At 34.2% G+C, this 13,054-nt stretch overlaps 1 protein-coding gene across 1 annotated transcript in view; it reads left to right on the top strand.

The window, feature by feature from the left end:
- The first annotated feature begins 4,257 nt into the window (after positions 1–4,257).
- The window catches only part of LOC124354124 (glutamate receptor ionotropic, kainate 4-like), a 30,604-nt gene continuing 21,807 nt past the window's right edge, over positions 4,258–13,054 (top strand). The window contains 4 exon segments of the mRNA XM_046804356.1: positions 4,258–4,426; positions 7,049–7,194; positions 10,550–10,699; positions 11,025–11,159. Of these exon segments, the coding sequence (XP_046660312.1) occupies positions 4,258–4,426; positions 7,049–7,194; positions 10,550–10,699; positions 11,025–11,159 (600 nt within the window).

Genomic DNA, 13,054 nt, shown 5'->3' with positions numbered 1-13,054 from the left:
AATTAGCGGTAGAGGGGCGCGGGTTAACTGGGTTCATCCATAATACTCTCGGCTCTGCGTGAATATTGGACGTCTTATCGCTGGATTCATTATCCGTTACAATATCACTGTTCAATTACAGCACTGCATCAGATATTAAACTATGCAAGTCGCGGAGACTTCCGTTTTCTGTTGCATATCTGAAGAAAGTGCATTCGATTTTAAAATGTCACCAAACACGAATATAATATCATAATTAAGAAGAGTTTGGTATCATTTTTGCTACAGATGACAAAGAAGTGGAAAATATAATGAACATTGTTTAGTAGCCACATTAAGGACGTAACCAGCGAGGGGTCAAGTGGTCTGGACCCTCCCAAATTTCCCCCAAACCATCCTTATTATTGAAATAATTCAGTATTACTGACATGTACTGCTGAAAGATCGTTCTCAACAAAGAAACGGGTCAAGAACTTTTTCAGAAACAAAATGAGGTCTTACTCTCTTGTCAACTACGGGAACTATCCGCTATCAGTTGTCTAGACCCCTACCAAATCTTTTTCCTGGCTACATTCTTGAGCCACATGAAGGTTTTCTGAACTTTACCGCCACGAAAACATAACATTCACTTTTTAGATTTATACAGAATCTAATAAACTATAATATGCAATGTGCGGCACAGCAATTATCATGAACGTTTCTTATATTTTTTCCGTGGCTGAGTTAGACATTCACTTCCGGTATTAGTATGATGAAGTCTAATAGACAAATTGGACTGATCCTGCCACGAAGACAATTCCCGCGGCCTCTGACAGTAATTATTAAATGTTGCGTATTCAAATAGTTACTACGCCGAGAGTTCTATGTAATTTAAATCTAACAGATGGTTAAATAAATAAATACGTACATTATTTCTCAACCTTTCTTTTAATTTGTTGTTACAAAGATTTATATGTGCACGTACTTCTTGTTTCTTTAATTTGATATGAATTAATGAATGTCCTTAAAGATAATTAGTTTGAGGATGTTATTGGTGGGTTCGTTTTGGATGGCGAGCCACGCCATAGGGCGCCCAGTGATCCAGAGGAAGAGTTGAAATAATAAAAAAGGAAGTGTTTTTTTTCTTTAAATAATTGGAAAACTTTGCGACATCAGAGAGGGAGTGTTTATGGTTATTAATGATATAAGGGTTAGGAGTATGCTGAAAAATGAAATTAGAACTTTTAATTAGTTTAGAAGTCAGTCAGCAATTTAGGTCTAAGGCAAAGTATAGTCTGTATAATCAGTGCGGTATATTACTAGAAGTTTTGAAAGGTTGCAATTTACGTTTATCAGTGTACACCCCGTTCCTGTACTTTATTATAGCTTTTTGTTTGTCACTTATTAAATTAGGTACTTACATTAGGATAAAAATAGTGTTTCTATATTAAGACAGTATCTTCCCAGATAGTTATTTATGTAGTATCTGAAAATAAAATAAAGGACCTACGACACAGATGTCGGTCTTCAAGAGGATATTAAATTCACAATTACAGATCATAACTCCCATGTACGACTACGTCTGAAGCTGTTACACCAGATCCTTGATGCAAAAAGAATTTGTAACTCAGATGAAATCTACAGTTTATCCAGATCGATAATAATTGAGTAATATAATAATAATAATAACAGTAATTTGAATGTGATCCGCAGCATAACCTGAGTCTTTCACAACAGATGAATAATTACAACTACTAAACAAACTATATAACAATAATGTAACTTATATATTAATTTAATCACTATCATTATTCTCAGACAGTTAGCACTGGTGTATAAGAGAGTTACACTACAGGCTTTGTTGGACCCCTTTCAGACTATACTTGTTCAGATTGAAATTGTGTAGAAATAAAATGTTAACAAAAGCAAGTGGAGGGTGACATTTCCTCATATATGAATAATGCAAATATGAATCTTTTCTTCCGTTCCATCGACCAAGTATTGTTGTACCGTTCGAATTATGAAATGATGCGTACAAATGTTCCTTTATTTGTATTTAACAGTCTGTTACCCTTCAGTAGAATATGAAGAACGAGCAGAACCTTTGTTTTGGATAGTGCTTGTTAAATTTTATCTCACGTTTCGTATCAAAGCAAAGGGGAGTTGGATATGTAACTGCCATTCAGTTGCAAAAAACTAACCAATATATTATTTATTATTTACTTATTTTGAATAAATAATATTTTAAGATGACAAAGAATGAATTCGTGAACTTAATAAACACAAAATCAACAAAAAGCAGTTTTCATCTACCGCATGTATTTACGCAATAATGGTTCTCCATAGTACTGTTGGATTTTGTCCTGCTATTCTACGCCTACTGTGATTACCTCAGATGTAGTGAGTGACCTTTGGAAGTTATCTTTAACCTTCTGCTAGTTGGATGCTACGTAAAAAGGAGCAATAAACAAGATAATACAATGAACAGGTTCAACTAAATATATTTAAACAGACTATAGTATGTTTTATTTCCCAATTGAAACGAAATTGCATATTTTTGCACAACAGCTATTAATAAAATATATAATCGAGTAAACAAGACAATATTATGATATACACAAACCACATTAAAGCTGCTCACGAAACAATAAGTTTTTGTATCATGAAACAGATGAGTAAATAAGATTGCAGCTAATTAAATAAGTCGTTTATTTTATGTACTAACATAACAGTAAGAGAATACACTAAAACTAATATAAATTTATGCGGTTTGACTGTTAATTTGAAGACATGATTTTCAGAACAGAATACTTAAAACAATATTCCTCGAGAAGGAAAGATAGTGGCGTTGTGGGAAAAGAAACTATTTATATCTATACCAAATATAATGTAAATATTTAATAAAAGAATAAATACAGTTAGAAAAATGTATATTTTAGCCGCTAGCCGCCATTTACTATTTTTTATAAAACAAATTAATATGTCTGGAAATAATAAAGCTATATATATACCTGATTTTGCAAACAGGAACTAATAAATAAATAAACTAAAAATGGTGCGATTTGCTTTAATATTAACAAAAAGATGAAACTTACGAAACTTATTAAAACTGTTTAAAGTCAAATAAAAAACCAGTATTGTCATAAAAAATCACTAGATACCAACTACTTTTTATTACAATTCCAACGGTACGTTTTTTTAACGAAATATGTCAATGCATAAGCGAGCACGGCCACTTTAAAGGTACGCTTGCACAAGCCGGGAGCATCAAACATTTTGTTTTTTGATAGGCATCAGGTGTTTTAAATGGGTTATAGGTCTAACTACGTATACTGTTTTTTTTACTTTAACAATATTCAAAATGCACCATTTTGTTAATATTAACGCCAATATCACCAATATTTTGTTCAAGTTTCTTATTATTTATTTATAGTTATGTGCAAAATTTGGTATATTTTTATATATACCAAATTTAAATATCTTTACTATTTCTAGATATTATTTTTTTATGGAAAATACAAAATGGCGGCTAGCGGCTAAAATAAACATTTCTCAAACTATATTCATAGAATACTTTTTGTTTAAAATGATGCATACTGTCAGCCACAGAAGTTTGTGGCACACATTTGTAAATTCCCTGTATACTGTATATATATAACATTTTATAAAATGGCATATAGTTCAGGCGCATGACTGTTATCATCCACTTTGAAGCAAAAGACAATTTCTAATGTTATACAATAATAATAATAATAATAATAATAATAATAATAATAATAATAATAAAGTTACTCGGTAACATTGTAAAGTATTTTTTTAATTAGATGTATATTTGAATAATTTATACAATTTAACCGGGCTCTACCATCTTAAAACAATGGTGCATTAATACTTGTAGACAAATTAAAAATATCAACAAATGCTCAATATGAGTTATAAAAATAAAATTTATGATTATGGGCAACTTTCCTGTTTCGAACATTGCGTTTAAATTATTATTGTCTCCTTATCGTCAGGAAGTAAAACTGTGCCAGTATGGTGTGTTATATTTAAATTATATAAAACAATGCAAGTTAAAATTGCTGAAAATATCTACGCACTTTGGGTTCTTTGATCAACAAATCTGAACCGGCAATCGACATGATACGACGTCAAATAAGAACATTACTCTGGTCAACAGCTCTGTGTTTGCCGAGTGAGCAGCACGTCCATGATCAAAGTGCAGGATAACGAGGCCTATGCACAGAGCACACGAAAGGCTATTGATCTGCGAAGCACATCTGCGAGTCGCATTGAGTCATGAAGGGTCTCGTGGTGTTCATTGTGATTCTGAAGTGGGCTACAGGTACTCCGAAATGGGCTATAGGGCCCCAGCTGAACCAGTCTCATTGGATCTCTGACACTATCGTGGAAGTCTGTAAACGGCACAACACCATGAGAGTCTCTCTTCAAACTTGTTGGACCCAAGGTACTATAGACGTACCACAGAGAAACATACCTAATACTTATATGTGATCTGAACTCTAGTATAGGGTCCCTGAAATAGGCTCTAAGACTTCAACGTTGAATTTAAATCCTAATTTTATTTCACTCCAGCGGGAAAAATTTCAAACAATTCAAAAAAAGATAACATAAATGATAATAATACTGCATTTAAATTAGTAAGACTTTTGATGAGTAGAAACATTTTAGGAAATTCTTCACTGGCTATGTTAAAACCATCTAGATCTTTCTGGGACACTGGCCAAGGCCATTCTATTTTTAATGCCGATTGAACCTTACTTAGGGAGTGCTCTAGTCAAAGTTGATGTTGTGGTGAATTAAGCATTCTTGAGAAGCATTACACTCATGTAATTCTTAATAAATGTAAAGACATATAGATTATAGAGTGAAAGTAAATTAAGAGGAATACTTGTAAAGACTGTCGAGCATATTTGGCACGAATATGATTCAATTGAAATGTAACTGCAGACCTCTAGCTTTAATGATATAAAATTTTTTAAATAACTCCAGATCATCCAGAAAAATCAAAGCTGTTGTTCACATTTTTCGGAGAAGCAGGAATTTAGTTGTGGACGAACAGATGAAAGCATTATTTTGAGTACAATTGGTTCCAAAACATCCATTTTTAATCTTCCACCATTAAACATGTTAAATCGTTGTACCTAACATGCAACTGTGTGGACTGCAGAGGATTATGTAAAATAGTGAAAAAGATCTCACAGATGTGAAATTCCACAAGTAATTGGTAATCTAAGAAATCACAGGATTCAGAATATCTGTAGTGGGTATGATAATGAAACTTGTTAATACATTTAACATGTATACATGTAAAATGTATTAACTAGTTAATATTAACAGTTTCATAACATATTTTAAATTATTAATTTAAATACAAGTTACAGGCAATCAGACTACTTTTAAAAGTATTTTACCATTAAATTACTAGTGTTATTTTATGATAACGTAACTATAATTTAATTTTGATTATATTTTTGTTTCAACACAGTAATATTTGTTAGGCAAAATGTTTTGGTTATTTTTTTCAAGAGTTGGCTGTATACATAAATTCTACTTATTTATGGTTTGCATACAACACCGATTTTTTATAATTTTAAATGCTTTTCCATCATTCAAGCACACTTTGATAACTAAAAATCACAGAGAGTGACTAAGGAACACGAAGAATGTTTAAAGTCCAGTCTAGCGTATAATTCAATAAAGCAAGTAAGTCTACATAATTGTCATCATGACTGTCTTTACTGCGATCAAGTCACGGTTAATAGTTCAGTGTTAATACAACTGAAAACAATCGTAATAATAATAAATATTCAATATTTCATAAGAAAAAGTTAGGAATGAAATCACAATCATCCTCCAGACGGATTCGACATTGGCTCTAACATTAGATATATTTATTGTACTCAGCTATGACTATGTCAACACTATGAAAAATAATATAAAACAACATTAACATTATATAAGTAAGTGTAGAGTCTCAAACAGTGTTGATTTTTTCAGGTGTTACAATGCGGGTTGCACATACTTTGCAGCAGAACGTTCTCATGCAATGCTGAGTGATTGATGTGCCGCGCCTACTAGAAACCGCCAATCACTCTAAGTGGAGAGTGTCATACATTGTTGTTGTTTTCAGGTGTTACAATGCGGGTTGCATATACGTACTTTGCAGCAGAACGTACCCATGCAATGCTGAGTGATTGATGTGCCGCGCCTACTAGAAACCGCCAATCACTCAAAGTGGAGAGTGTCATACATTGTTGATGTTTTCAGGTGTTACAATGCGGGTTGCACATACTTTGCAGCAGAACGTGCTCATGCAATGCTGAGTGATTGATGTGCCGCGCCTACTAGAAACCGCCAATCACTCAAAGTGGAGAGTGTCATACATTGTTGATGTTTTCAGGTGTTACAATGCGGGTTGCACATACTTTGCAGCAGAACGTGCTCATGCAATGTTGGGAGATTGATGTGCCGCGCCTACTAGAAACCGCCAATCACTCTAAGTGGAGAGTGTCATACATTGTTGATGTTTTCAGGTGTTACAATGCGGGTTGCACATACTTTGCAGCAGAACGTATTCATGCAGTGCTGGGAGATTGATGTGCCGCGCCTACTAGAAACCGCCAATCACTCTAAGTGGAGAGTGTCATACATTGTTGATGTTTTCAGGTGTTACAATGCGGGTTGCACATACTTTGCAGCAGAACGTATTCATGCAGTGCTGGGAGAAGGATGTGCCGCGCCTACCAGAAACCACCATTCATTCTAAGTGGAGAGTGTCTCACATTGTTGATCTTTCAAGGTGTTACAATGCGGGTTGCCAAAGCTCTGTAGCAGAACGTGCTCATGCTATGCTGCGAGATTGATATGCCGCTCCTACCAGAAACCACCAATCGTTCTAAGTGGAGAGTGTCACACATTGTTGATTTTTCAAGGTGTTACAATGTGGGTTGCACATACTTCTGTAGCAGAACGTGCTCATGCTATGCTGCGAGATTGATATGCCGCTCCTACTAGAAACCACCAATCGTTCTAAGTGGAGAGTCTCACACATTGTTGATCTTTTCAGGTGTTACAATGCGGGTTGCCCAAACTTTGCAGAAGAACGTTCTCATGCAGTGCTGGGAGATCGATGTGCCGCGCCTACCAGAAACCGCCAATGAGGTGCTCGTAGTCGATCTGGACTGTGCTGATTCTGCAAGCTTATTAACTCAAGTACCAGTATATGGACATTTTTGTAGCCTATAGACCGGTCTGCTTATAGTGTAACACTAAACTACTTATACTTCTTTAACCGCAGGATTTTGAATCAAAGTAAACAAACAGTAACTAAATATTGTCAGAACCGAGAGTTACTTTGAACTTTATAAGAAAACAGCCTGGTTTTCTTTCAATCGTTGGAAAAATTTACCCTAGGAAAGAAATCATTAATCACGTTTTATATGGACGAGGTCGAAATGGGAAGGTATTAAAAGGGTAAAAAATATGTAATTACGATTTTTCTCTCAGACACCAACTCCCAGACACGTAAATAAAATGTTGAACTAGCGCTAGCTAACCTTACACAGATCGTTAAAAGTAGCAAAGTAGCGAATTTCAGCCTCTTTGTCTAGTTGTATGACGGTGATATACTTATTATTTGTGAGTCTAACTGCTGGTTTTAAACGTATAAAAGTATTTTGTTTGAGACAAAAATTATATCAGATATTTTTTAACTCTTTTGAACTTTTTTTAACTCAAACTCCATCAAAACTATCTTGGCTGGCGATTCTTAGGAAAGTTCTTTAAGTTCTTAGTTAGGAATAATCCACAAGGTTATGGGTTTAGTGCAAATTGGCTTTCAGATACTAAATTTATACGGCTCCAAAACTTGATGAATATAATAGTTTTAGTATTGAGTGTGGTTAAAAATGTCCTTAATTATATTCCTTAAGTTGCTATCTTTAATAATACTCTAAATCGATATTCAAAATAGTTAATAGGATTCAATAGCCACAGGATTTAATAGCACTAGGATTTAATAGCATTAGGATTTAATAATCCAAGAGTAAAATTAAACAGGTTTTATTCATGAGGCCTTTCAGTTTTGATGAAAACATCTTCAGGCCAACATAACTGAACAAAATGTCTGAAGGTCTTTACTTCGACAACAAAAGGCCTCATAAATGACAACTAAAAAAAGTATTTGGTTTCTAACTTAAAATAAGAAGTATATGCAATAACAAAAGAGCTTTTACAGTATATTATTATGGCATGAAACTAGTTACGCAAAGTCTAACGAGGATAGAGATTGGACACGACTATGTTACAAATACTGTATCATTTGCATTTGGGTGAAATCCTTGAAGTTTAGTATATATTGCGTATACGCGTATTAAACGGCATAAAAACTAGCAGATTGGTGATTGAAACGGTATAAAATAACTATTACACAGGTTCAGTAAAATTTTAAAGGTGGTCATAAAAAAATCTTTAAAATGGGGGTATTTCTAGCGCGCGCTCCAAATTTAAAATTTATTTAATCTGATAATCAGTTTTATTGGAACGTCCAATCGTAACTAAAACTATTATACAGTTTCCACTGTTAAAAATGTTATGAAATTTAAAAATTTCAACGCATGTAAGGTTTTAAGGTAAAAAACACTAGAACACTTCAGAATTCAAATATTTTAATGTTACGCTGCCATGTGTTTTAGTTTATAAGAGGCGGAATTTGCTTGAATAGTGAAGTTGTTTGTATACCATAGAACATGATTTTAATATTCAAACAGCTTTCTCAGTGAGTTTATTCAAGTGCATTGTATGTTTAAGCAGCATTTCGTAAAGAATATATATTAAGGCATACTGTTTAATTAAGCGTATGGTGTATGTTTATGGTAATCAGTTTGTACAAAGTTGCAATTAACTGTTTGGGGTTTTAGGACGATTACTAGTTCCTAAACCCTTAACGTATTATTTTGAAGAAAGTGAAGGATAAGCTATTTTTGGCACATTATTTATTCACAAATTGGAAAAGATAGTACGAGGGCTATCCAGAAAGTAGATTACTTTTCGCTCTTTAGCCGCTAGGAGCGGGAATATCGAGGCCATTTTGATGTTAGGGCGTTTCTCCGTTTAGTGGCTACCCAGCCGCGCTATTGAGATACGAGCCGTCGCTTCTTGTTTTACAATAGGAATTTTAATAGTTGGACGCCATTGAAAATCATGCAAGTTGTGAAGTGCGGTCGGTAATACGGTTTTTGTTGGCTAAGCACAGTAAACTAATTGAGATTTATCGCCAACTCTGTGAAGTTTATGGGAACGATATAATTACTGAAGGTGAAGTGTTTCAGTGGTACTTTAAGTTTTAAAATGGCCGAACTAAGTGCATGAGACGGCCAAGCATTGTAACCGATGAAATTGTTTCTAAAGTCGATGAGAAGAACAAAGAAGTTAGGTTACCATAAATAAAGATGGGTACCGAAAATCTGAATAGAAATCCATAAAAACCATCGTATGGCTGCTTTATTGACATTTTTGGACACTTACGAAAAAGATGGTGAGTCGGTGCTCGATAGAATCATTAGAGGAGACGTGACTTGGGTAAAACACGTGAATTGCGACGCAGCACATTGATGACGACGTGGAACTTCGGGAGAGAGTGACTATCTGGTTGGAGTCTTAGGCAGCAGAATTTTATGACGCTAGAATTTCAAAACTAGTTCATCGCTATAATAAGTACTTAAATTTGTATGGTGACTATGTTGAAAACGGCTCTATGGCAAACAATTTATTTTTGAATCTGCCACTTTAGCTCTTATGAGAAATCGTCATATACTGTATATCAAAACAACAGTTATTGCAAATCCAACACGCTAGCCCGCTCCCGATAGTCTGGAGTTTGCGCGTTTTAACGAGCAGGCGCCTATCGCGGTAAATTAACAAAATCTGTTTAATGAAGCCGGAGTTTAAATTAACGTTTTGAATAGTGCTTTTCAAAACTACACGTCGAAGGCAATAATTTAAAAGCATACAGTCACAAATTCTGGTGTTTTAACCGCTCAGTTAAGAAAGGTGATTTGATAAATTTTACTCGTATAATTTAAAAATCTACAATTACATACTATTTAGATCGTAGTTATGTTCAAACTCTGGTATCTACACTTTTAGAAACGAAAGTAGTATAGCGGCAGGCGACGTTACGGTACTCCGCACTCATTCAGACCACGTTACATTGACATGACAGTACAGTAATGACGTATTATAATTATTTTTATGATTTGTAAATATTTTATTATGAAACATAATTTTTTCGTCCCCCAAAACTTGGTACGTGGGCAGAGAATAGCACGTGCCTAATACGGGCCTGGGTACTCTAGAATATATGTACTATAAATGATTTTAATTATGTAGTTACAATTGTAACCTTGGTATTGGCAATGACGTTACGTTATAATGTACACAACTAAATGTTCTAAAGTGATAATTTTAATAATTATCCTTTAATATGTGTGACAAAGTATGAAGTTATCAGCTTGAAAAGTGCCAAGTGTATAACTTCTAAGTTTGTCAAACGATCGTCTGGTTACAGGCTTCCCACTCGAGAAAGTTCACGTTGCGAAACCAATGGCTTCTCTTCAGTTTCGCTTTGAGCAATGTGAGCAATGAAACTTCGACAGATTCTAATTTATTAGATGCCTATCCGTGGCTCAATAATCTCAACATCTTCCCAGACAGTCAGGTAACAATATTCAAGTGAATAGAACTAAAACGTCTGTTCTCACAGCTTTGGTTGTCAATGATTTGAACTTAGCCGAGTGCAAAATCATAGAGACCTTGATTTGAAAATCATATAACATCTCTGGTTAACAGTATTAAGGCATCTAAAACTAGTATATATCTGCAACTATTAGTCTTTTTTGCGGTACTTTTCTGTCACTAAAATGAAATGTATAATTTACATCTTACAGTGTAATCTTAATTCAGTAAATAATAAAAAAAGGATTTCGTGATGTCCCTTTCAAAGCGCTATCAGAGTACTGATTGACACTGATGATTGATTTAAGGTATTTCTGGCAACCGAGACGAATTCAGAACTAGTGTCCCTTTACCGAGTGGGAAGAGACAATCCAATTATACTTGTTCCAAAGGACGAAGACAGAAGCGATCTTCAGCGCACGAAGCTCATTGCATCTACTGTCGTAAGTAACCTGTTTAGTAGACGAGCACAAGTAAATAGTACCCAAAGAGAAAGATATGAGTGATTGATACGTAACTGCAACGTACTGTTGTAAGTAACCGGTTTAATAGACGAGTACAAGTAAATAGTTCCAAAGAGAAAGATATGAATGATTGATACGGAACTGCAACGTACTGTTGTACGTAATAGGTTTATTAGAAAAGTAAATGTAAATAGAAAAATATGAATGATCAATACGTAAATGCAACATACTGTTGTAAGTAACCGGTTTAATAGACGAGTACAATTATTAATAGTTCCCAAAGAGAAACATATGAATGATTATTACGTAACTGCAACATACTGTTGTAAGTAACCGGTTTAATAGACGAGTACAAGTAAATAGTTCCCAAAGGGAAAGATAAGAGTGAATAATGCGTATCTGCAACAACTGTTATAATAACAACCATCGTAGATAAAATAATGAAGAACTTTACGCTTCAAGTTTTAGACGAAATTCTGCCTAAAATTTCATAATCATTGTTGATTTGAGAATCATGTATTTGGTACCACACGGTGGGGAGCACCAGTTTAGGTTAGTTAGGGAACTCCCAATGAAGTTCAGACACACTTTAATTTGAGCCACAGTCTTTCACCAACCTTATTTCAAAGTTACATCGAGTAGCTAAATCACTTATTGATTAAACAAATTCATTGAAGAAAAGAAAATTAACTTTACTTTTTTCATAGCTTTGGTCCATCCAGACTTTACACAACCTCACAATATGTACTATCGGGTACTTCATAATTTTAATTTGGAATGCAAAAAGCTTTTTCAAAGTTTAGGTGAACTAGAGTATACAATTCTCTCAAGAGATTTGACATCGCAATAATGACAGCAGCTAAAATGTTTATGTATGGGAATAAGGTTTATACGGCCTTTTAATAGAAGCCATGGAATATCTGCATCAACGTAAATATTCACTAAATTGCAAGCACAAATTGTCCACCTTACAAACCTACTTATACAGGAATCAAGGAGCAGGAGATACAGTTTACTTACAAAAGGTTAGTCTAACGGTAACTGCAATGAACTCCAAGATTCAACCGTACTCAACACAAATTTGACACAGATTGGTCGTTTTTGGTTTCCATGTAGCTGGAGGAGATTATTATTCGAAACATATTGAGTTTGGACTTAGTAAACTAAACAATGGTAGCAGGGCGGTACTATCGTGCATTCCAGATAATAATTATGAACCTAATGATGAAACTTCAATGTACTGGAGTTCATCAACCTTTAAGCTACGGGATTTAATTATTTCGTTGTGTACAAAGTTATCTCATTAGCGAGATTCTCAGATCACTCCGCTGTTCTCCTTACCCTAGATTCCTAACCATCTCTTTAGACACTTCAACCATCTCTGGTTGTAATAATTTGGATTTATGGTACAATATTAGTAACAACATAAAGTTGGAGTTAACACTAAACGAGCCTTCAGTTGTAGGAGATGATGTCGATAACTCTACAACAGCCACTCAATAAGGAGTTTGATAATGTGCAGAATCTTCAAAATGATTTTAATAGAATTGGTTATTTATTATCCTCTGTAAAATCAGGCAACTTATTCCTGAGAAATTTAGAATAAGAAAAAGGAGGCAGATTCGATGGCAATCTCTCAATCTACTAATGGTATACTAAATAAAGAAATAAGGCAGTTTAAAAAATAAAAATATCAGAGATACTTACAAAGCTCAAAAGTAAAAAAAGATAACTTATAATGGATATTGAAGCACTTTCCGCAATGACCTCCATTACGGCGACACGACCAAATATGGAAAAACGAATTTTGAAAATATTACTTTACGTGTTTGGAAAAGTATTTTCATAAGTAATATTTTTATAAACCTAATGAA

The sequence above is a fragment of the Homalodisca vitripennis genome, chromosome 1 (assembly GCF_021130785.1).
Source record: "Homalodisca vitripennis isolate AUS2020 chromosome 1, UT_GWSS_2.1, whole genome shotgun sequence".
NCBI lineage: Eukaryota > Metazoa > Arthropoda > Insecta > Hemiptera > Cicadellidae > Homalodisca > Homalodisca vitripennis.
The sequence above is the reverse complement of the archived record's forward strand: the minus strand, read 5'-3'. Positions and strand labels throughout refer to the sequence as shown.